We start from the raw sequence: 25,716 nt of genomic DNA, 5'->3' as shown, positions 1-25,716 counted from the left end.
TTTAACTGTAACTCTCAAAGAATCTTACAGAATCATAACAGAATTTAAGCATCGATAACTTATCGATTATGACCAGAAAACTGTGCTTCTATTTCTTAAAATTTTTTTACCTTTCTAACATCGATATCTTATCGATTACTTTGTTTTAAGAGTATCATAACAAAACAGAGCTATCGATATATTATCGAAAAGTTTTTGTTTTAAATAATAAAGTTGTGCAGAAATGTTTTTCTTTTTTTTTTAATTTTTTCTCTTTATTCTTATATCGATAACTAATCGATAAAGTTAATCTCAATAATTAACCGGCACACAAAGTTATATAACTATCCTTCTCTTGTCGTTCTCTCTCCATTTTAACCTCGATAACTTATAGATTACTTTGTTTTAAGAGAATCATAACCGAATTCAAACATCGATAACTTATCGGTTACCTGGTTTTTAATAATAAAACTGGCCAGAACATTGTACTTCTATTTCTTACATTTTCCCTAACATCGATACCTTATCGATTACTTTGTTTTAAGAGATTCATAACAGAATAAAAACATCGATAACTTATTGATAAGTTTGTTTTTAATAATAAAATTGCTCAGAGCGTTGTTCTTCTATATTTTACATTTTCATTAACCTTTCTAACATCGATAAATTATCGATTGCTTTGTTTTAAGAGTATCATAACACAATATAACTATCGATAACTTATCGATTACTTTGATTTCAACAATAAACCTCAACACAACATGGTATTAGTATCTTTGTCGCTCACTTTTTCAATTATATTATCGATAACTTATCGATTATTTTGTTTTCCACAAAAAAAAAAACACCTCACACAACATTATGACTTTGATCGGCGATCGAGAAATTGTTTATTATGAAAAGTGGCCACAAAACCCCATTAAAGTCGACACTGGGACGCAACAAAATGTGAGACGAGACGAGACGAGACGAGGTCTTCTCGAAATTTTCCCTTTTTTGGACTCCTCCGCGCCGGTGTTTGTGTTTAATTCTCATTAGTGTTGGCTTGTGTTGTTGTTTTTGTTGTTGCTACTTAGTTGTTGTTGTTGTGAGCTCGTGAGCGGGCGACGGCGACGGCGACGTCGACTGAGACGACTGAGACTGGAGTGAAATTACTTCCAAGAAAAATAAACACGATATTAAATGTGCAACATTCCAGGCGTCGTATTTTTTTTTGTATTTCTTATTATTTTTTTTTTATTCTGGTTTTTATTCTCATTCTTAGTCCCATTCCCCCGTCCACCTCTTCGTCTGGCTTTGACTTCAAGTCCCAGAGCTTCGGATCTTCGGATCCAAATCCGGAGCTGCTCCCAGCCCCCGCCCCTCGCCACTTTGTAGATCAAAGTTGATGCCACAGAAGGCGGCAACATCGGTAGCCGACGATTCGATCGTTTCTCTCCCGGCTTCTGCTTCTTCTTCTTCTTCTGTGTTGCCGCTTTTTCATCAGCTTCTTCTTACTATGCCGTTATGGCAACAGGATGTTTACGAATCGATCTAAAAAATGTTTAGATTTCTCTGAAATTTGTTCTATTAATATATTATAGATAAAAAGATTATTATGTAACGTTTGAGATGCATAACTCCTTTAATTTAGATAATATTGGCAAAGTGGGTGGTTCGGCAGGCTCCATAACTCTCTCATCTCTAACATACACTCTCAAACATACAATATACATATGTATATCGATTAAGCATGTTAAGACCTGCAGGGAATCTGAATGTTATCTCTAGGCTTAAGATCCCGTAAGATACACCTTTATAACAGTCCCCCCGCCCAGCTCATTCGTAATGCTCTCTCACGCTCGCTCAAATCGCTCTTTAGATGTTAGTTGCGCTGCTTGATCTCTTGCTCTTTTCGCCACTCTCTCTCTCTCTCTTTGCTTCCGCTCTTTCGCTTTCTCTCTCTGCCAAAAAAGCACTTTCTTTAATTCTTTTATTCGCATATTATTTATCTCATTACTTTTACGTCTTCTATATCTCATCTATCCACTTACTACTATACCCTCTTTTATGTTTTTTTCTTTTTTGTGTTTTTGTTTGTCTTTCTTGTTCTTGTTCTTGTTCTTGTTCTTGTGTGTTTTTACGCTATTTTCTTCGCAGTGTTACGACATCAAAAATCTTAATAAGCGGCATACCGATGCAAACACGTTTCGAAGACATCGAACCGCTACTGAAGCCCTATGGCATCGTCAAACAGTGTGAGGCTATTTCTAGTAAGGATCAAAATACTCAAACAGTACATATAACATTCGAAAATCCTGAGCAGGCGCAAAGGTATATACCCAAAAAAAACTACAACTAATCTCTCATCTAAGACACGCACCCCTCTCTTTACCCCTACTCTCTTAGTCTCTCGCAAAAACTCTCTCTCTTATTAAATTGGATCTGAGACCTCTACTCTTAGAGATGTTTTGGGGTTTCGGGAAAAGAGAATCTCAGATTTAAGATAAAAAAAAAATCAAAATTCTGGAAATTGGGAACTTTTTTGGGTCAAAATTATTCATCAAAAAATATTATTATTATTTTTTTGGCCAACTGTATCGATAACTATTCGAAGTAGAACTACACCCATATTCGGCCTGTCAAACTAAAATACAAAAATATTTAAAACACACACTCGAAACTATATTATATACTATACTCTGTGCACTCCCAAGAGCCACCTCTCAGTTAGCTACGAAATTGCAAGTCCACCTTCCCCCACCCCCCCAAAAATCGTAAATATAATATTATTTTTTTTTGTGCCATGGTGGGGGGAGTGGGAAGTGCAGGGCTACTATTCTTTTAAATACTTTTGACATCTCTCATGCCCCATTTACATATATATATATATATTATATCATCCATAATTCCAGCCTTTCCACTAATCGCTCTCTCTCTCTCTCTTATCTTCTCCCCAAAACCCCCCCCAGAGCTGCTGGTGGTCTGAACGGTGTCGAGTTCGAGGGCAGCAAACTGCATGCCGAGCAGCTGGACAAGAACCAGCGGCGGAGCCAGCGCAATCAGCGCAATCCGTATCCGGGCATGCCAGGTCCCGGACGGCAGGCGGACTTCCCGCTACGCATTCTCGTCCAGAGCGAGATGGTGGGGGCGATTATCGGCCGGCAGGGCAGCACCATCAGGACGATCACACAACAGAGCCGTGCTCGGGTTGATGTCCATCGCAAGGAGAATGTCGGTTCGGTGGAGAAATCGATAACAATTTATGGTAATCCGGAGAATTGCACCAATGCCTGCAAGCGCATCCTGGAGGTGATGCAGCAGGAGGCCCTCTCCACGAATAAGGGGTAAGTTATTATCATATATCTCATAAAAATCACTAACTAATCCTAATCCTTAATCCGTAGTGAAATTTGCCTCAAAATACTCGCCCACAATAATCTTATTGGACGGATCATTGGCAAGTCGGGCAATACCATTAAAAGGATCATGCAGGACACCGATACCAAGATCACCGTCAGCTCCATCAACGACATCAACAGCTTCAATCTGGAGCGGATTATAACGGTGAAGGGTCTAATCGAGAATATGTCACGGGCCGAGAATCAAATTAGCACCAAACTCCGTCAGAGCTATGAGAATGATCTGCAGGCGATGGCACCCCAGAGTCTCATGTTCCCCGGCCTCCATCCAATGGCAATGATGTCGACACCGGGCAACGGCATGGTCTTCAATACGAGCATGCCGTTCCCCTCGTGTCAAAGTTTTGCCATGTCCAAAACACCGGCCAGTGTGGTGCCGCCCGTTTTCCCCAATGACCTACAGGAGACAACGTTCCTTTATATACCGAATAATGCCGTTGGCGCTATTATTGGTACTAAGGGCTCGCACATACGGAGCATAATGCGTTTCTCGAATGCGTCCCTTAAGATAGCACCATTGGACGCCGACAAGCCGCTGGACCAACAAACGGAGCGCAAGGTGACGATTGTTGGCACACCGGAGGGTCAGTGGAAGGCGCAGTATATGATCTTTGAGAAGATGCGCGAGGAGGGCTTCATGTGCGGCACCGACGATGTTCGTCTCACAGTTGAATTGCTGGTGGCCAGCTCTCAGGTTAGTCCCTTTTTAAACCATTCCATTGGTTAGTCCTTTCACTTACCTATATCCTTTGTCATATCAACCCTTAGGTGGGTCGCATCATCGGCAAGGGTGGCCAGAATGTTCGCGAATTGCAGCGAGTGACGGGCAGTGTGATCAAGCTGCCGGAGCACGCCCTGGCCCCGCCCTCCGGCGGTGATGAGGAGACGCCCGTCCACATCATCGGTCCCTTCTACAGCGTACAGGTAAGTCCTTGTGCTATCCCATCCTTTCAAGCCATTTTTTAATCGATTTCTCTTGAATAGTCGGCCCAGAGACGCATCCGGGCCATGATGTTGTCGACAAATCCGCCGCCAGTAACCAAAAAACAGAAAGCTGCCAAAGAACAATTGCAACAACAGCAACAGAGCCTAGCCGGTGCCGCAACAAGCGGGTCCCAACAACAACAACAGCAGCAGCAGCCGCCGCAGCAGCAGCAGCAGCAACAACAACAACAGTCGCCGTCGCAGCAGCAGGCGCTGCCGCAATTGCATCATCAGCCTGTGTCGTCGGCGTCGTCATCATCGACGCCCCCAGCACATCACCAGCAGCAGGCATCGACGCAGCAGCAGCCGCAGCAGCAGCAGCAGCAGCAGCAACCGTCGCCGCCACCTTCTGGCAATGCAACTGCAGCAGCAGCCCAGCAGCAGCAGCAGCAGCAGCAGCTGGCGAGCTCCCAGCAGTAATGTGGGGCCAGAAGACCAGAGACCAGACCACCATCCACTAACCACCCAAACCACCCAACCACCCAAGAGAGGCACTGATACCACCTCCACTCCGCACTCCACCATACTAGAAACCACCCATAGAACCATCTACCATCCTACCATCCACATCGGCCACCTTACCAACCTGAACCTGAAAAGAGAATGAGAAAAAAGAGAGAGTAACTTACAAGCTACTCTCTTACCGTAGGCGCCCACCTCTTGTGCTGGCACAGGCGACAAAACGTAAGCAAACGGGTTGTAAGCGAGAGCCGCAATAGAAAAGGAAATAGAACAGAGATCGCCGAGACACACACATAGAAGCTCTATTAGTTTGTATCAACAGAGCAGAATGATAACAGAAATAGAATAATAATACCGATAACCGATAACCAATAACCGATAACCCTAAAAACAAACTAAAAAAAAAAAACATTCATTTGCCAGCTAAGAAATAAAGCGAAAAAGTTAAATAGATTGCAAAATTGTCTATAAAGAATAATATTAATCGAAAAACTATAATATAACACTCAAGACACAACACACACACCCCCCTAACACGCATCACTTTGTCGCGATGGTGTCCTTTTTATCGAAGGACTACTAACAAAAAAAAAAAAAAAAACAGCACAAAGTCGGAAAAAAAAGAAAAGATTATGGAAGGAAATTTAGTAGTGTATGCGTTATATTTTTTTTAAATATACTTAAATATAAAGAGTTTATTTTTAATTAATTTTTTTTTTTTTTAAACCAAGGTTTAGTAAGCTTATCGTTAAGTGATGAAAGAAAGGACGAAGCATGAGATTGAGAATCAAGAGGAGGAAACGAAAATTGTAACCAGAAAGGATAATCCCGAAAAAAACAGAAGACCGTTTAGCGAGGGTACACTGTAGTACTGTAGTCGGATGTATGACAGTTATGTGGGCGCGACGCAGTTGATGCAACTGTTGTTTGGCCGAAAGCGTTATACAAAGTATAACAGACCTCAACCCGAACCACCAAAAAAAAAAAAAAAAGAAACCACTTTACTATATCTACACACATACATATATTGAAATATAGTTACGAGCCGAAAGGACTCTCATTATATATTATATAATTGTGCCAGATACGGAAGGATCAGGATCAGGATCAGTTGGCTTTTGGGGATAATAGCCTCTCTATTATATATCTCCGAACCATCCTTAGAAGCTGAAAAGTTGTTTGTATTTTTTTTTTTTGACGTCGATGGGAAGAGTTACAGACACGAATTGTTGATTATAACTTGATTATAACTAATGATAGAGCGAGAGAGAGAGAGAGAGAGAGAGGGATAGTGTTAAAGAAACTATTGTAATGTGTTTGCCTTGAAATGAAAAACAAAAACTAACTAAAAAACTAAACTAAAAAATGAAATGACGGTGCTGAAATGTTAATTTTTTTTAAACGAAGGAGGCGATAGGAACGGGATGAGAGAGAGAGTTGATCGTTACGTTACGTTACGTTACGTTAAGTGTTACGTTATAACGTTTGAGCGTGTATGAGAGACAAGCTGTTATACATGGATGGGGCAACTACACAACTAGAATCATTTGCATTTCAACTCTACACACCTCAACTCAAATAAAATCAAATCAATCAAAAAAATGCATTTCTTAGAGAATTATGACAGTATAACAGTTAATGACAGTTTAAAACAGTTTATAACAGTTTATAACAACTGAACAATATTCAATACAACCCAAGTAACTGAAAACGGAGCAACAAACAATCAAACAAACAAACAAACCTATATACAATACTACGAGCCAAAACATATAGCAACAATAGCAATAGCCCGATCTAATACTATATCTAATAATTAACTACTGCTACTTGATTACTAATTTTATATATTTTTTTTGTATTTTGTTTAACGTAACTAGAGCTATTCCATAGTGTTTAATATGTTACTACAAAATAGTTAGAGTATCTCAGAGAATATCGAACACCCACAATTATCAATTATCGATAACAATCCCGGGGAATCCCACCCTTTTGTTTGTATAACACTTGCATCGGAGAGCTGTTATATTTCAGGCATTTAGTAGAAAGAACACCAGAAGAAGAAAACAACGAAGAAAAATCAACATTTCGGCAAAAAAAAAACCAAAATCAACATTATTTCGATAAAAAAAAAACAACTAAGATCAACTTTTGAGCGGCACATTATTTTGGATGAAAAATAACAAACAAAAAAAATACCAAATTTTGGACAAAATTCAAGAAAACGGAAAACATTTGAAAAAAAAAAATGATAGAAAAGATAGAAGAAGAAAAGGCAGCAAGCAACTGTACAAGCTTTAGGGCAACACCACCTAATATTTTGAAAAAAAAATCACATTTGCTTTTTATTTTTACACTTTTAACATTTTAATTTTCGTGTTTTCCTTTTAAGAGAAGCAAAAACTAAACTAAATCTGAAACACAACCAGAAAACAGAAGCAAAAAAGATATAACAAATATGAGAAAAACTTTGAAGAAGATTGAAAAAGTAATTAAAATACCTCAATGTAAGTGCATTATCTTCTACAAAAAAAAAAAAAACTTTAAAAAACTAAAAAACAAATAAAACTTAAACTTAAACGAGCATAAAAATGAATGAATATCCTAAAAAGTGAGCTAAACAAAAAAAAAACATAAAAGATTTAAGAAAACACCTTAAAAATGTAAACTAGTTTTTAAGTCCAAAACAAACAAGAAATCTGAAGAGAATTGCGAAGAAATCGATAATACAACCAATTAGAACCGGAGAATTACAAAACTGCATTAGAGAAGGCATGTCCGATAACAACCGATAACCGATAATCGCAACCAATCTCACTCACTCACCCACCCACCCAGAACAGTATAAGACCATCCCCCCCCCACCACCACCACCATAACCTGCAGCAGTAGGAGCTAGAGCAGGAACAGGAACAGACGTGTAGAGTCAGGAGAGGAGAGAGCGAGTCGGGGAATGGGAAGTGTATATAAGAATGTTGCTAGACATATACGATATACGATATACGATAAACGATATCGAGCCGCTATATATGTATATATATGGGATATACATATGTATATGCTGAAAAGAGAGAGAGAGATCGACATTTTGTTTTATTTGAGATATGTTTGTATATCCACTTCTATATATACATATTAATTAATATAACTATTTTTTTTTTTTTCAACAAAAAATGTCCAAAGTTGTCAATACCAAGTCCTAAGCATATACATATATATATAGATATATATAAATGTATGCTTAAAAAAAACAAAAACTAAAAACGATATTTATAAAAAAAAAAATGAACGGAATTTTTATAAAAGATTCACAAAAAAATAAGGAAATAAGGAAGAGAGAAGAAATGAGAAATGAGAAAGGAAAGAACAAAGAATTGAAAATTATTATTCCAAATGCTGAATCAAAGAGGAGGACGAGTTAATAATTTAGCTATAGCTCTGGTTTATTTCGATGGGGGGTTAAAAATATTAATATTTAATAATAATAATTTAAATTAAAAACAAAAAAATGGAAAACATACTGAAAACTTGTGAGTTAGCGTGCGCGTTGAAAACGAAGACAAAGATAAGGATAAAGCATAATGATAAATGATGTAGAATGGAAACTCAGTTGAAGAACGGAAGACGAAGGACGGAAGAAAGTGAAGCGAGAAGCGAGTGCGAAAAGGAGAAGAAAGCAGAAACGAAATTATTTTTTAGTATTTAGAGGCTATTTTATATCGTTATTAAAGCAGGTAGGAAAGTGAGGCAACGGTTAGGAAGGAAGGACGACAGAAAGGAAGTAGGATGTGAAAGGGAAAAGCGAAAAATGGAGTAGGGTTCTGCGAGGATAACGGGACTTGGGCCTGAATAAGGTGGAAAAAAAAGGGAAGCTTTACAAAACAGTTCTAATTTCAAGTCTTAAATCTAAAAAAAAATACATTTTCAAACAAATTCAAATTATTCATTATATAATTATTCAAATTTATTTAAAACATTATATAAAAATACCATTTTTTTTGTAAAGTTTTCCTTTCCGAAAGTCCAAGAACCCCTCTAGGCAGACGAAAAAAAAATGGGAAAAGAGAAAATGAGAAAATGAGAAAAAGAAATGAAAAGTACTTTTTTTGTGTTGTAAGTTGTGCCAAGTACTGATAACGTTTAAGGTGTGATAAACTCGTTTTTAAATCTATTTAAACTTTAAAAACTACTTACTAAAAGAAAACGAAAAAAAAAAAACATTAAAATTTATGAAAAAAACATATTATTTAACGTTGAGGAAAAATGCTTTTGATGTACATTTTATACACAAACGCACAAAAAAAAAAAACATCCAGACACCAGCACCCACAAAAGTACTTTGACATGAACGAACAAGAATCAAGATAACAACAACAACAACAACAACAACAAAAACAACTACAACAACAAGAATCAAGAAAATTTTGCTTTGCTATCAGAATTCACAAAAAAAGAAAATTGTATAATTTAATGTTGATTTATGGAATATTTATAATTTTGAAACTTGAAGGGAAAACAAACAAGTTTGTACTCGTTTGAAAAATGAAAGAGACGGAGAGCGAGAGAGAAAGAGAGAGAGAGAGAGGATGTCGATGAAAAAGATAAGATTCTTTACAAGCAAAACTGCAACAACAACAAAAAAAAACACAAAAAACACAAGGAGAAACGGAAAGAATACTTTTTTAAAAAGGCATATTTTTTTATATATGTACATATATATATATATAAAGCTATATATATAAATATATATAAATATTTACAAAAGGAACTAGGCGAGAGTGGAAGGGATAACGTTTTTTAGCGGTACAAACATGAGTACAAATCAAGAGTTTATTATTATAATTTTAAAACATATATACTTCATTTTTTTCGTGTCTATTATGAAAAAAGAATTTTACCTATTGAAGAGTTTTCTTAAGGCATATACTTAAAAAAAAAAAAACAAAACAAAGAAATTAAACTAAAAAAGATGAAGGATTATTTTTCAATTGTTAGGCGCATGAAGAGAGCGATTGAGAGGAGAGGAAGAGCAAGAGAGAGCAACAGTTGATAAATGAGACATTCTTTTCTAGGGATTATAATAACGATATAAAGCGAGTTTAACCGTTAGCTTGACAACAACAGCCAGAAAACAGCATAGAAACATAGAGCAGAGCAGAGCAGAAAAAGGACGAACAACTGAAGAACCGTTAGCAACGCTGAAGAAGAAGCAGAGCAAAGCATCAAATAGCCCAGAAAAAAAAAGAGAAAAAAGAAAAAAGAGAAGCCGCCACTCACACAGTACGAACGAAAAGCGAAAGTAAAAAGTTAAAAATTAAATCTAAAACGAGGATAAAAAAGAAAGGATAAGATAACAGTTAATTGAAAATAATACAAATTGGGGGTTAATTATTTTTTAGTTTCTAAAATAAAATTTGGACGCAAAATCCGCCAGAATCCAGAGCAGCAGGAGCAGGAATAAAGAAAACAGTAGGTCAAAAGAAAAGGAAAAACAGAAACAGGACACAGACACAACGACGAAGGATCCAACTCACTCTGAAAGACAGACAAAGCCACGAGCCCACTGAGGATCGCAGGGAAAATATTAAAAAAAAAAAACAAAAAGTGAAATATTTCGCAACTTTAGGAGTTGAAACCGAACCAGAAAACAAAAGCTACGAAAAAAGCTGAGAAACAGAAACCCAGAACCAGAACTTTTTGAGAAAAGAAAAACATGAAATACTAAACAAAATAAAACTTTCATCATTTACTATATATTTTTAGCAATTAAGATCCGAAAATGGATGAAGAAAGAGAACCGATTGTGTCAGCCGTAAGAGAAGTTTACTCAAAAACACACACACACACACACTTTAAGGACATGCAAATTTTTTAACAAAATTTAAACAAACAAAAACAAAAACGAAAAAAAAAACAAACAAACAAACATAAAAAACAACTAAAAATGAAGCAAAACCCCGAGATGTTTTGAAAACCAACACATACATAAGTAATAAACCCTACCAACATAAACTAAACTAAACTCTCTATGTAAAATTCGATATTCGACCTCTATTCGTAATGTAAAATGTACATATAACGCAAAAATAACAACAATAGCAACCATATAACATCGTATCTAAATTCACGAAAGTTAAGAGAAAAATTAAGAGAAAAAATATGAAAATATGAAGTAGGCAACGCATAGAAAAAGGAGAGAAAGGGAAAGGAAAGGAACCGAAATGAAATGAACCGTTAATCGAGAAGAACCTAGAACCTAGAACCTAGAACCGAGAGAAAGCGAAACTAGTTCAAAAAAAAATTCCTTATTTTTTTTCCCTACCCACCCCCCGCCCGGCCCACTTAGCTTTGTTTGTTTTTGTACATTTGAAGCATTTTGAATATATATATTATTATATATTTGATAGTCTTTATTTAATCTTATTCATATATATATATATATATATATATATATATAATATACAAATATTTTTTTATTGTTTCGACTTGTAATAAACTATACACGGTAATCAACTGGAGACTGAGCTACAACATATATTTAGTTACCGTTATATTTATTGCAAAGACACCCATACATACATACATACATGCTAAAGAAAAAGAAATGAAAAAGAAAAAAAAAACAAAAAAAAAAACTCATACCATCCACCCCACAAAAACTTCAAAAACAATACTAACCAATTTTTAACTAAAAACAAAAAAAATATATATATCTATAAATATTTTAATGCAAGTTTAATAGAAATAGAAATGGACTTAGCTTGGAATTGTTTGGCATCCTTGAAATATCCTTAAAATAATTTCCAATTGATTTTGTATCCATAGGAGATGATGGGACTTCGTCACCGATGATTCCCCTTTACTATTTACTTTGATTATTTGTTTAATTTTTTTGTTGTGTATTTCATTTAGCCGCCTTCGCCACCCACCTAATCACGCACTCATCCACCCCACTGCCCACCCCCTATTCCGCCTCTAATTAACCTCTAACCTTTGACCCTCAAACACCATCCATTCATCCCCCCTTCTTTTGCCATCCAGCACTTTGGTTTGCCTGTGTGATAGTAGTTTATAATTAAAACCATGGCGCTGGACACACCCCCACACCCCCACTCCCCCAAACACACTTATATCCCCCACAATCCTTCGAAAAATCATCAATTTGTAATCATTTTTTTTGAAAAAAAAAAATCATTTTGAATGGCGAGCAAACTATATAGAAACCACTTTTAAATATAAATAAAATAAATCTTTACAAAACGACAAAGAAAAAAAAACCATAAAATTGATTATAAAAAATTTACAAAAAAAAAAATACAAACTATTTTTACAATAATTATTTTTAAATTTAATTTTATCTTTACCTAAATTAGTTTATAGCTTTTTTTTGCGTCGTCTACATTTTACACGTAAGGTCATTTAATCTACACATAATCTACACATGAGGATGATGTGACGACACAGGATGTATCTACATTGTACATTGTATCTACATTACAGAGCTAAAATATCTATAAATATTATAAATATTACAAAAAAAGAGTAAAATATTATTAAAAAAACCACAAAAAAAACACAAAACTTGATTTGCCTTTTGTTTTTATTATGTTCGTTGTAGTTCAGAGTTTTTTGAGTTTTCAGTTATTATTTAATTTTCTACTGGCTTCGCTTAGGGATTCTCCAAAGGATTCTTGAGGACTTCGATCCTTTCCGAGAACCGAACCAACTCTCCTCCAATCCAACAATCGTCTTGAACTATGAATTTAATGATAGAAGGGTAAAAAAAATGGTTTAAATATTAAAAATAAACTAAAATAAATGTGCAGTCACTATATAAAATAACCAAACGTAAACTAAACTAAAAAATAAATGAATGAATTAACTACCTCAGCTTGGATATTTCTATAGGAGTGTTATTAAATGTATTTGAAAAGTGTAAGATTCAAAAAACCAAAAAAATAAATGAAACGCATAAATGCAAAATGCAAAATGCAAAATGCAAAAAAATGCCGTAACAAATGTCAAAGAATTAAAGCGTTTTTAGAACTGCATTTATATAGTATCCGATTCGAGAAATCGAAGAAACAAAACCTTTAAAAAATATTATAAGTGTACGTTTTGCATATTTCCTACATATATAGTTAACTAAAACGTAAAAGACGATGGGTAAACTTGAAAATACTACTACTATAACAATAATTTTGCGTCCATTTTTGTTGTTTCCTACACAAAAAGAACAAAAAACGAAAAAAACTATAAATAAAATATTGAAAAAAAATAACAAAACAAAACACAAAAAAATACAAAATATTGATCCTTAAGAGACAAAAACGAGATATCCTACCAAAATGAAAAAGGAGAGATGATACGAGCTATAATCTCACTACATTGTATAACTGTTTTTTAACCACAAATGAATCGGAAGTATCGATAGTATCGAAAGACGATAACCACATATTATATCAAATATTCACTCTGTGTATGTTTTGTATCTGCCATGGAAGAATCTCCACGACGTAATCTAAATAACCAATAAAGGACATAGGCTAGAGCGCAGACCCCCACCTCCCCCCACCCATCCCCATTAGAAGGCTACTCGATGTCAGTTGTGTAATAGTTTAGAGGCCCCCGCCACCCCCCAGTATTTACTAGCGAGTACACATCACCTTTCATTTTTGTCGCAAAACCCCCACCACTAACCAGTAACCAGTAACCAGTAATCGGTAATCCTTAAATATCCCACAAAAAAAAAACCAAATTCTAGTGTTCTGGGTGGTGAACCAGAAACTATTATCTATATACATGTATACTACAATCTAATCTGCGTAAGATGTTTTCCCTTTTCGGTGTAATTAAATGTTAATTGCTAGCGCTCAATACAAAATTCAATACAAGACCCACATCCAGCGAGAAGGACACACAAACACGAAGCTTAATACATTAATTGTATCCCAAGGCCAAGGAAAATATATTTAAAAAAAACTTGAAAAAAATCAAAAAAAAAAAAAATTAAAAACAAGCTATACAACTAAACCCCAAATACCATTTTGTGAACATGTGAAAAACAAATCGAAAAGAAATTTACTCAATAAATGATTTTTCGTATATAAAATATGTGTTTTGATTTATTGCTATTTAAAAAATGGAAAAAGATAAAAAAAGGGTAATTTTTGAACTTCATAAATTTCAAATTATATTTTTTGAATATTTTTTGGGATACAGCGAAAAAAGCCTCTTATTATTATTATGCCTCTTATTAAAAATTCTTCATGAAAAATGGATCAAATATTCACTTCAAAGTGGTTCAAAAGTATCGGTTTTCGAAAATATTATAAAATATTCTTATCGTGCTATTATTGAAAGCTAATATATTTAAAAGCTACATGACAGTCCTACTATTTTCCTTCTTTTCAAATCAAACAAAAATTAGTAAGATATTATTATATAATTTGATAATAAAGTTTACATTTTAAATCGGTGGACTATATCTTTCGTATATAAATAATTCAGATCAGAAGAACTTGCAGGAATTTCTATAATTTTTTCTAGCAATCAAAAAACTAAAGTTTTCTAGAAGTTTTCATAAGAATTGAAATTATATTCGAATTTATTCTAAAAGGACTTTGGTATCTTTTCTTATTCAATATTGTTTTGTTTTTTGATATTTATAATTTTTTGTAATAAAAGCCAAATAGCTTTTGATTTTATAACTATTATTTACATTTTTTTTATTTCCACTTTTTATTCTCTATTTTATGTATTAGAATTGAAAATCTAATAAATTCTAATATCTATCTTATCAATAGTTGTTCCTTCAATTTTATAACGTTTTTATATATTGTTGTTGAGAAATAATTTTTACTCTAAATTTTTTCCAAATTTCTAGATTCAAATTTAAAATTATTTTTCCAAATTTGTCATTTAAATTCGATTTTTTTTCATTTCGATAAAAGTATCGATGTTTTTTATCTGGCAGCGCCGTTTCAGAGCGCCCTGGGACAGCCTTGCCAGACATCGAACTCAAACATATTATCGGAAAAAATATCGATATTTCGAGAAATGGAATTTGGTTTTCCACATCCCTGGCACTTCACGATTTCGTTCGTTTAGTGAGCACGCGGCTTCGCCAAGGGTCAATTCTGCAAAAGAAGTTTTTATTCTGTGACTTTTGTAAGAAGTTAATCAACTGAAGGTATTGTGCATTTTTAATAATTACCCATTGAAACGCCACCAAACTGACCGAGAGACATCGATCGAATCGGGGACAGTGCCTGGTGTCCCCGAGAATCTGCATAGCCATTGATTTTTTTATTTTTTCACGTCACCTTGCGCTAGATTCTTTAGTTATGTAATGTGCTCATTTTTTTTCTTTTTGTGTTGGTGTTGGTTTAACTAATTATTGGATATGTTAAGAGCGGTGATGGATAAGAGTCGGGGGGAAAAACTCCCCAATCAAAGTTTCAAATTGCCGACGTGCGCTTATATAACCATGCGAAAATTGCCGCAAGTGCCGCAAAGCTGTGTGAAGGTCTGCTGGTCTTCATTGAAACCCATAAGGAAACAGGGAGACGATTCCCTCTTACCACATCTACAATCCATAATCATTAAAATTGAACAGTATCCCCATGAATTAGTTATTTTTTTCAAGCCACGCTGGAATGTCGCCCATTTTTTTTTGCAACCACGCTGGAACTGCCAACTTATGCAATTCGCAACGAGTTGGCACTACCACTGCGCGATGCGGCTTAATTTTATTAAAATTGCAAGGCTCTTGAGTACAATTGGGTTGCAAGTATGCACATATAGATGCAAAATTCTATATCAGAGCGAATTATTTGCGAAAAGTGTGGCAATTGATGATTCTACTGCCCAGTCGCACACACACTATCAGAAATCACACTTCTGTGCGAACGAATTCCATGTGCCAATAGCGCCCTCTCGCTCACACCCGTGGTGCGCGTGCAGGCTAGCTGGCATGTGGTTCCGAGAGAGTAAAGAGGAGAGAGCGGGAGGTCAGAGAAATGGTAACTATTGCTCTTAGGAGCCGCGTTTCTCTTCTGACCCGCTTTCTTTTGGCGAAATGGGAAAGATTCTTTTGTTTCCCTCAAAACGAACCGGTTTTAGACCTTTTCCTGCCTCCCGCCCCCCATCCCCCTTTCCTGTTCTGGCACCTTGTGACGTCAATGACTAACGACTAGTACTCATATGACTTATGCTTATTTTGCCCTTTTGTGCGGCCTTTTAGCGCCATTTCCCGCTGATTGCAAAACTAGTAGCTGATAGTGTTTATTATTATTACATTTCCGCGACAAATGGCATCTGATTTCGCACTTCGATTCGCAGTTCAGCGGAAAAATCTAAGGTTCCAGTATTTGTTTAGTCTTCAAAGACGATTCTCGAGACAGAGGAGGTTATGTTTCCAACTAATAACAGCAGAAACACTTGAAACTTGGGGCGTGTCAAGACCTTAAATCACAAACTTTTCAAGCACTTATCTAAAACTAATATATCTTGCTTGGAAATAGTAAAAATATATTATTTAAACGCTTAAATGTTTTTCTGTGTATTCGAAGAGAGCGCCTCTAATCAAGATGCGCTCTCTTCCTTCCTCTCTTTGTGTTATTTTTTTTATGTAATTTTCGCGATAGCGGGACCTTGAAAAAGCGGCGCAGACAGTTGTCAGGCCTTATATAAATAACTGTATTAGCAGCGGTGTTTATCTAATCGCTTCACGCACTTCTTTTAGTGGGGAGCCACCTTCCCCGCCCCCGCTTCATCAAACGCGCGAATATGAAAGAGAGGTAGAGTGGCAAGAGCGTGAAAGAAAGAGAAGGAGACGGCGGCAGACAGACGTCAAAGAAAAAGAAGAAAAAAAAAAGCCCAGTCACATGCATCACAGCTGACGCCGCTCGGCTTCTTGCCAAAAATGTAAATGTTCTTGGCTTTTGGGGCAGGCATTTGGTGGACGCCTCGAGAACCTCGAAAGGGGTAAATGAAAAACAATTGGCCATATATGCAATTCGGGCCTCGAAACTAGGCGAAATGAAAGCGAAAGACAAAGCATAATAGAGTACTAGTACAAGTACACTTCCTATTTTCTAGCTCTTATGCAATACGCCTATGCCATTGAATTCTTGGCCACTGATAAGCGCCGATCTCGGAGCTTCGTTTGCGTTTGCTCTCTTGCCCATTTCCGTCTCCCTTGCGCACACGTGCTGTTTCTGTTGCTAACCGCTAGATGACGCTTTTAACCAGCTGTCTTGCTCTCCCTCTCTCTCTCTCTTTGGCGCTCATCTGTTGAACTTGAAGTAGCGGTCGCTGCCGCTGCCGACGCTGACGTCGACGACGCCTACGCAGCTGCGGACAGCAGCGCAGGCTAGGTGGCTAACTTGAACGAGCGGTACTTTCACAAGCAATTCAGTTGCCGTCCGGTGCAGACCTTTGATTCCAAGGAATAAGGATAAATATTTTTTTTCGGTTTTGTGCTGTGATATAAAACACAAACAAATTGTACGTAAGCCAATAATAAAAAATAAAATAAATCGAAAGAAAATCAAATGAAAAGCTGAAGCATCGAAAGCAAAGCTAAGCCAACGCGTGTGACCATTTCTCTTTTTTATTTTTATTTTTTTTTGCAATCAAATGGTTACATAAACCGAGAACCGAACGGGACTTGAACTTGAATACAATTTTTTTTTTCTGGTGTATATGGTAGCTTATGCAATCCAAAATAATGGTTTAAATGCACAATCCGATAAAGGAACTACAATGGATACTACAATAGTGCCCTTTGGCTTCTTCCACGTGCCACTCTGCCCCTTCGCCGCCTTCGTCTTCGTCCAGCTAAAATTTTTCCAGCTGCGGCAATTACATCACGTGCTCTCTCTTGCTCTTTGCAAAAGCTCCGGTGTGCTCTCTTTGTGCTCGCTCTTAAGCCCGCCGCCCCACCATTAGATAATACAACCAGAAGAGAGAGAGCAGCCGACTCTCTTTCTTTCCTTTCTATTCGCAATGCCAAGTGATTACATAAACTCATCTGGTCTTTTTGGCTGCCGCGGCCTAGAGTATGCTAATTTTTCACAGAAATCGGCCAAAATGGCAGCCGCCACCGACGTTTTCTACACTTGAAATTCTAAATTTAAAGAAATACGAAAACGTTTCAATGGCAAAACCGAAACCGAAAAAGAGAGAAAATAGAAAGCAAAAAAATAAGTGTGGTGGCTGTTGCCATCTCTCTCACACTTGTGCCAAGGCCCCATACGCCATGATTCTCCATTGAACTTCTGTGGTTCTTCGAATTTTTTTTTCTATTTAAGGCCATTATGTAATCCAAACAATTCTTAAATGAAAAATATAAATTGGGATTGTAAACTGCACAGAATGCGAATAATAGAGTTGCCACGTAAACAATTTGTTTGGAAATTAATTAACATTTTTAACAAAATTTGATGAAAATGGCTTGGACTTGAAAGTTTTGATGAATTTCCATTCGTTTTGTGGTTGGCTTTGAACCACGTGGCAGTTAAGCCGGCAAAAAAAACTGATTCATTGGCACCATTTTGGTCGGAAACCAGTTTGGCCGGCAAAGTGCTTACCATTAAAAATCGTAAAAAAAAAAAAAATGGCTTAATTATATATTTTTGCAAAAAATGCTGATGTTTACTACTAATATATTAACTATCATTTAATTATATTTGTAGCTAATATATAGACTAATCTTTATTCTAACTCATATACTAACACTGCATGCCAAGCATAACTTTTTAGTTTTAAGTTTTCATTTAAAAACAAACACCTTTTCATTTTCCTCACTGTATTTAAAAAAAAAAAAGTTGTGTGAAAAAAAGTGCACGTATCCCTACCCCGTTTATTTCTTCCCGGTTCCGTGTGTGTGACAACAAAGAGACATCCATCCATCCCACCTTTTTATTTAGAACATTGACATCAAAACTTTGACATTTTCATTTGGCTTTGGGCTATCTGCACTCTGCAAGTGATTATCACTCATCCGCCATGTCGTACCACATATTATATCGTAACCGTAACATTATGCAACGCATGGGTGAGAAGCAAGGTAATCAACCACCAATCTGCATGCCATGGACAAAAAACAAAAAAAATAAAACAAAATTCATCCAAAATATCATCAACGATTGAGAGGAAATGGGCCAAGAGAGAGACTAATGAGAGTTGCGGGAAATCCCGCTGTATGTTTACAGCAAAATGGGCAAGGATTTCGATGCTGTTGGATTCGTCAAGGACTTCGCTGCCGGAGGCATCTCCGCAGCCGTCTCAAAGACTGCCGTCGCCCCCATCGAGCGTGTGAAGCTGCTCCTGCAGGTTCAGCACATCTCGAAACAAATCAGCCCCGACAAGCAGTACAAGGGCATGGTTGATTGCTTTATCCGCATTCCAAAGGAACAGGGTTTCGGCTCGTACTGGCGCGGTAACTTGGCCAACGTCATCCGTTACTTCCCAACCCAGGCTCTTAACTTTGCCTTCAAGGACAAGTACAAGCAGGTACAGTAAATACCACCATCTATCACCCACCTCCCTATCGAAACTGTAGAGACTAAATTTTATATTAAATTTTAGGTCTTCCTGGGAGGTGTTGACAAGAACACCCAGTTCACCCGCTACTTCTTGGGCAACTTGGCCTCCGGTGGTGCTGCTGGTGCTACCTCTCTGTGCTTTGTCTATCCCTTGGACTTTGCCCGTACTCGGTAAGTAAATTGAATTAATGAAAAATGAACAAAAAACAAAAATAATTTAATATATTTATTCTATAAAAAAAACAATAACAGCTTGGCTGCTGATACTGGCAAGGGTGGAGCTCGCGAGTTCACCGGTCTGGGCAACTGCTTGACCAAGATCTTCAAGAGCGACGGCATCGTTGGATTGTACCGCGGCTTCGGAGTGTCCGTCCAGGGCATCATCATCTACCGTGCCGCCTACTTCGGCTTCTACGATACCGCTCGCGGCATGTTGCCCGATCCCAAGAACACACCCATCTACATCAGCTGGGCCATCGCCCAGGTTGTGACAACCGTTGCTGGCATTGTCTCCTATCCCTTCGATACTGTCCGTCGTCGCATGATGATGCAGTCTGGCCGCAAGTCCACCGAGATCATCTACAAGAACACACTGCACTGCTGGGCAACCATCGCCAAGCAGGAGGGCACCGGCGCCTTCTTCAAGGGTGCCTTCTCCAACGTTCTCAGAGGCACTGGCGGTGCTTTCGTGCTTGTGTTGTACGATGAGATCAAGAAGTTCTTGTAAATTAAATTATTAAATTATTCAAAAACAAGCAAAAATACAACAACAACATACAACAAAACAACAAAACACTACCAGCTAATTATGTTAGATAACTGAGAATGCGAGAACAGCAAACGCAATGTAAAAGTTAAAGTAAAAAAAAATCCAAAACCAAACAGCAAGTTTCGATCTTACCAAGAACAACGGCAAGCAATAACTACTACTACTACTGCTACCCTTCCTTCCCCACACACCCCCGCGATTTCGTAATAATTAACGAAATTATATTATATATAATAACTGGGATATTAATTGTGGAACGATGGCCAGTAGAGGAGTCAGAGAATCAGCACCAGAGAATCAATAGAACAAGAACACTAGACAGTCGGTGGAGGGGCGGTGGAGAGGGGGCGGCCTATATGACGAAATAGTATTATTAAGTCTTCAAGGCTAGGCTACTACCATTTACCATCTACCATCCCCATCCCCCCGAGCCAGAAACGGAGAATGTTATCGATCGGAGGACGCAGCAGTGCCTGCTGCAGAATCAACCCAACACCTGTAGATTCTCAGCCTCCGACACAACAAACCACAAACTCAACTTCGGTTGGTTTAAAAATATATAAAAATTGATAAAAATAGTACAATGTTTTGCGTTTTCTTTCGTCCTATATGCTCTATATACTCCATACTCTATATATTTATTTAAAATTTGATTTGGATATATATGTGTGGGTGGAGATGACCTTTGTTCGGTCCAAGGGTTACTGTGTACCAGGGATACTGGATATTCTATCATTCTTTCGAGGCGCTCCAAAGTCTCAAGAATTCAATGGAAAAGTTTTCTCATTTGAAACAAAAGCTTTATTTCAGATTCAGTGAGGAAAATTGGCACTTTCTGAACTAGACATTTTTGTTTTCAATTTTTTACTAACAGAAGATGTCGAAAGCTTTTGAAATTCTTTTCATTTTCCTTTAATTTTATCCGAATCTTATCTTAGATTATCTTAAATCTTGCCAGTTTCACTTAATAAAGTTCAAATCACAAACTAGTTTAGTATATTCTTTAGTAATAAACACTAATTATATTGATTGCTTCAGAATTATGTCTTTATTTTAAAACAGTAACAGTTGGAGAACTTTTGTTGTCTAGTTTGGAACTTATTTTCAAAAATATTAGATTGTGAGATCTTCAAAATCGTTTCAGAATTAAATCTCTATTTTACATAATTTTTAAATTATAATAAATGTAGAAGAATGTAGAATGAAGAGCTTTTTTGCTTAAGAATTGCTGATAAATTTTTGATTTTTTATTTATTTTTTAAAGAGAGATCCTTTAAAACGAAATTGTGGGATTAAAATCCATTTTTAACAGATAATTCCGATTGATTTATTCCATATTGAATATTGTAGATCCTTCAATTAAGAATTCTAGAATTCTGGAAGCTTTTTTATTTAATAAATATGTATATGTTTGATTTTTATGTTTTAAATGGAGATCCTTTATAACGAAACTGTGAAGCGAGATTTAAATGCATTTATTATATCATTTTGATTGATTTACAGTGAAAATAAATATTCCATATCCCTTTTATTTAAGACATCTTCGTGTTTAATTTTTTACGATTTAGAAAATTATATATTGTGCGATGCAACAATTTGTTAAGAAAAATATATCTCTATTTTTTAAACTTCCTAGAATGTGTGGAAGAATTCTAGAATATATAGCTATTTTGTTTAAAATTTTTTTTACGAGAGATTCTTTATAATGAAACTTGTAAATATTCGGAATTATTAAATTATTCTAATTGATTTATTGTGAGATTAAATATTCCATAGGGAATATTTTAAGAGATTTGACTGTTTTTAAACAAATTTGATCCTTATTAGAGACTTTTATTCAGGATATGTTTTTCATTTTGAATTTTGTTCGTTTTAGAAAATTAAATATTGAGGTGAGATTGTTTTAAATGGAATATTATGAAGAGATTCTAATAAATTAGTTTAATTACATTTCATCTTTATACTAAAAACTTCTAAGTATGAGTAAAAGTAAAATTTCTAGAATAGAGAGCTTTTTTGTTCAAAACCTGTTAATATAAAACATATTTAATTTTTTGTTTCTTTTTTTACGAGAGATTTGTAATGAAACCGTGAGATTAACATCCATATATATTATATATATATGTATCTATTATAATACACAATATTAATTTATTGTGAGATTATAAGAATTCCTTACTGAATATTGTAAGATCCTTGAATATTGGCTATTAAATTTGATCCTTATTAGAGACTTTTATTCAGGATATGTTTTTCCATTTTGAATTTTGTTCGTTTTAGAAAATTAAATATTGAGATGAGATTGTATCATATAAAAAAACCTCTTGACGAGGTAAAGTACCGGTGACGAACCTGCATGCAAAACCCAAAATATCTGATATCAATTTTAGTGACGAAAATATGCTATATCGGTGTACAAAATTGCATATAAAAAATATTCTTGTTCGGCACGTGACTGATTTTTTTTTTGTTTTTCTTGCACGTGCCGAACAAGAATATTTTTTTTATATGCAATTTTGTACACCTATATAGCATATTTTCGTCACTAAAATTGATATCAGATATTTTGGGTTTTGCATGCAGGTTCGTCACCGGTACTTTACCTCGTCAAGAGGTTTTTTTATATGATATCAGTTGTTTTTTGTATATATTGATCTTCAATTATTTAAAACAGAACGCATAATATATAGAATATATATATATGGAAGTAACCTCTGGACAGGCGATTCACACAGTTAGCAATACTTTAATTGTTAGGATAAACATCAAAACTCTTTTTTTTTTTAAGTCTATAGATTTTGACATTCAAGAAGGTGGAATAATTAAAAACCTTTCCAAAGACGTAAAGAATTTTTCGATAGCTTCAGTGGCTCTGAAGTTATACGTATTTTTAATTTACAAAGGTTTTGGAATTTGGTTAGTTTAAAAATTTTAATTAAAAATTTGCCCAAAAATGTATTTTAAATCCAAAATTGTTTCGTAGTTGTGGGAAACCAAATTATTTTAACAAATTAACAGATGAGAGGCCTATCCTTATGAGAGTTCCACTATATAATAAATTTCAAAAAAACAAGAAAGGAAAGCTAACTTCGGGCGGAGCCGAAGTTTATATACCCTTGCAGTTAAGCAGAAGCTTATATTATTATTATATATATCGGATCCTATATAGTTGTCCGATTCTTATAAGACTTTCACCATCAACAAAATTTCTAATAAAAATATTGGAAACAGCTCAAGAATCTTTAAAAATAGAAAGGTTGTGCCATTTCCGTTATATGGCAGGTATCCAGTTATATGGCAGGTATAGGAAATAGTTGGCCGATTCTTATGAAACATAGGATTAGATTGCCCAAAACGGAAACCATAGATAGTCCCATCATTCTAGCTTCAAAAACAACAAAGTTAAGCCAATTATCCTAATAAAATTTTGCAAATCGGATAAGATTTCCCAAAATGCAATCTGTAGTAAGTCCCATCCTTCTAACTTATAAAAGAAAACAAAGTTATGGCATATCCGATCAATCATATAATAAACATGTATTATATCAAAAATAAATGCGCATAGATAAAAAATTTAAAAAAACTGGAAATTTCGTTTTTCCAGTTTTTCTAGTTAAACCAATTGTTGAATGTAACAATATATTTTGGGTGTGCGATATAAAATAATAAATATTAGAAAAGTATTGGCGGAGTTGGTTTTCCTGGTTTTTTTTTAGCTTTTAATCCATGATTTGGCCCAAAACGGTGGTGGCTGCATTTATTTATATGCATTATATGCTCAGTGCATGCATATAAATATATGCATATAAAGCGTTCTACTCATAAAAATTTTGCATTCTTCTCATTAACACATGAGACACTGAAACTCAAAGCAGAATTACATCAAAATTTGCCATCAAATAACGAAGTTCGAGATTAGCCGAGTGGAGAGCGTTGTGGTTTCTAACACGGGAGGGCCTGAGTTCTAATCCTAATTGAGTCAATGTTTACGTTTTACTTTTTAAGCCCTTTTTTATTTGGATTTTATTTTTAAATATATAAACTAAAATCTGAAAAGATATACATACTCCATATTTTTTAGGGTATTGACCAAATATAAGCAGACTCCAAAAAGCAAAGATGCCAATCAAATACATACACATGTACATATAAGTAAATGCAAGCTTCACAAGAGGCTGGACAAAATGGGTAGCTGCACTTACAGGACTATATCTTGAGTTAACGGATTTTGCCAGATATAAGCGATATATCGAAAGTTGCGTCATCTCAAAAGCTATCTACACGTGCAATAAAAAAAAAGGATCAGTCGAGTCAATTTTGAAAAATAATTTTTTTTCTAAAAAAAAAGGTTTATTTTCAGTGTATTTTTGTTTTTTTACTATATAGACGTTTGGTCTCAAAGAAAGTGAAATTGATATTTAAAAAACCATTTCAACGCTGTAAAGCTTTTTTTAATATCTTTCTTAATTATAAAGTTATGAATTTTTTCATTAACAAAGTTTTTTTAATTTTTTGACGTAAGCTAAAGGTATTTCAAAAAGTTGTAGAACAATAGTTGCTCATATGATAGTAACAAACATTTTCCAATTTTTTCAGGATTTTTAAGATAAAAATAGTGCAAACAGACAAACCGACAAACCGACGCAAACTGGCTTCATTTTGAAGAAGAAGAAAAAATCGAATTTTTTGAATAACTTCTGAATGAAATGTTGGATCGGGTCGATTGAGGTACCAATCGACGCGTATTTAGCTCTAGAATGCGAATATATAAAAATATTCTATCTGGGGACTAAAATGTGTCCACAAGCCCCACTTTAGTGATAAAAAATTTTTTTACTTTCACCCTAATTTCTCCCAAACCAAATAACTTTTGGAATATGTTTCGACAAAAATTATCTAATTGAAACAATACCTTTCGATTGGTATATCATTCATTTAGATCGGTTGCCTACAGAAAATTTTTAATTCTTCGGCTATATATAGAGTTTCCTCGCGCACGCCTAGGCATGCAGGTCGTCACCTCGTGGACTTCCGTCCACAGTGATTAAATAAAATGTTATAAAGATATCCCAATAATTGGTTAAGAGTTTTATCTTTATTCTTAAACCTTTATAGAATGTGTAAAATTGGGAGAGCTTTTTTGTTCAAAACTTGTTAATATAAAACATATTTATTTATTTATTTTTTTTTACGAGAGATCCTTATAATGAAACTGCGAGATTGACATCCATATATTTTTTATTCTAGTTACTTGGAATATAAAATAATTCTGATTGATTTTTTGTGAGATTTTAAGAATTCCATACCTTCATATTGTAAGATCCTTGTAGGACACCTTTTTTCCAGTCTGTCAAGTGCATGTTTGGCTTTTAAACTTTTAGAAAAGGAAGAATAGTGAGATCCTTGAAACGGACAGTGTCAGATTGACGTACAGATACAGATATATTTATATATACCTATTGACCAATTTCTCTTGACTTATCCGAGTTGGCCTGCTTCGATACCGTCCCGAGAGCCGAGTGCTTTGGAGCTTGGAGTTGGCCATGCCAGCCCTGCCCCATCAAGTCGA

The 25,716-nt window shown here is 35.4% G+C and overlaps 2 protein-coding genes and 1 long non-coding RNA gene across 7 annotated transcripts in view; 2 read left to right on the top strand and 1 right to left on the bottom strand.

Annotated features, from left to right (window-relative positions):
• The window catches only part of LOC6502975 (insulin-like growth factor 2 mRNA-binding protein 1), a 33,377-nt gene extending 27,542 nt beyond the window's left edge, over nt 1–5,835 (top strand). For 2 of the 3 annotated variants that reach the window (XM_001963450.4, XM_014905785.3), the window contains 4 exons: nt 2,931–3,305; nt 3,366–4,074; nt 4,149–4,304; nt 4,365–5,835. In XM_001963450.4, coding sequence (XP_001963486.1) covers nt 2,931–3,305; nt 3,366–4,074; nt 4,149–4,304; nt 4,365–4,784 — 1,660 coding nt within the window. In that variant the 3' untranslated portion in view covers nt 4,785–5,835. Of the gene's footprint in view, nt 1–2,118; nt 2,293–2,930; nt 3,306–3,365; nt 4,075–4,148; nt 4,305–4,364 lie in introns of all 3 variants that reach the window. The other variant, XM_032453089.2, reaches the window with a different exon arrangement.
• A 223-nt stretch (nt 5,836–6,058) lies between these two features.
• Nucleotides 6,059–25,701, bottom strand: LOC123257510. 2 transcript variants are annotated; one of them, XR_006507602.1, is made up of 3 exons: nt 25,604–25,701; nt 25,454–25,549; nt 6,059–12,581 (listed from the first exon to the last, which is right to left on the bottom strand). It is a non-coding gene; the product is annotated as an uncharacterized LOC123257510 (long non-coding RNA). The 2 variants fall into 2 exon arrangements; XR_006507603.1 differs by lacking the exon at nt 6,059–12,581 and adding an exon at nt 25,242–25,397.
• Nucleotides 14,880–20,728, top strand: LOC6502976 (ADP,ATP carrier protein). Of its 2 annotated transcripts, none has more exons than XM_014905786.3 (4): nt 14,880–15,018; nt 19,046–19,346; nt 19,422–19,549; nt 19,631–20,728. In XM_014905786.3, the coding sequence occupies exons 2-4, from the start codon at nt 19,050–19,052 to the stop codon at nt 20,103–20,105; spliced, it is 900 nt and encodes a 299-aa protein (XP_014761272.1). In that variant the 5' UTR covers nt 14,880–15,018; nt 19,046–19,049; the 3' UTR covers nt 20,106–20,728. The 2 variants fall into 2 exon arrangements, with proteins under 2 accessions (XP_014761272.1, XP_001963485.1); XM_001963449.4 differs by lacking the exon at nt 14,880–15,018 and adding an exon at nt 17,199–17,336.
• Nucleotides 25,702–25,716: the final 15 nt, after the last annotated feature.

The sequence above is a fragment of the Drosophila ananassae genome, chromosome XL (genome assembly GCF_017639315.1).
Source record: "Drosophila ananassae strain 14024-0371.13 chromosome XL, ASM1763931v2, whole genome shotgun sequence".
Classification (NCBI taxonomy): Eukaryota; Metazoa; Arthropoda; class Insecta; order Diptera; family Drosophilidae; genus Drosophila; species Drosophila ananassae.
This window is presented reverse-complemented; position numbering and strand designations above follow the sequence as displayed.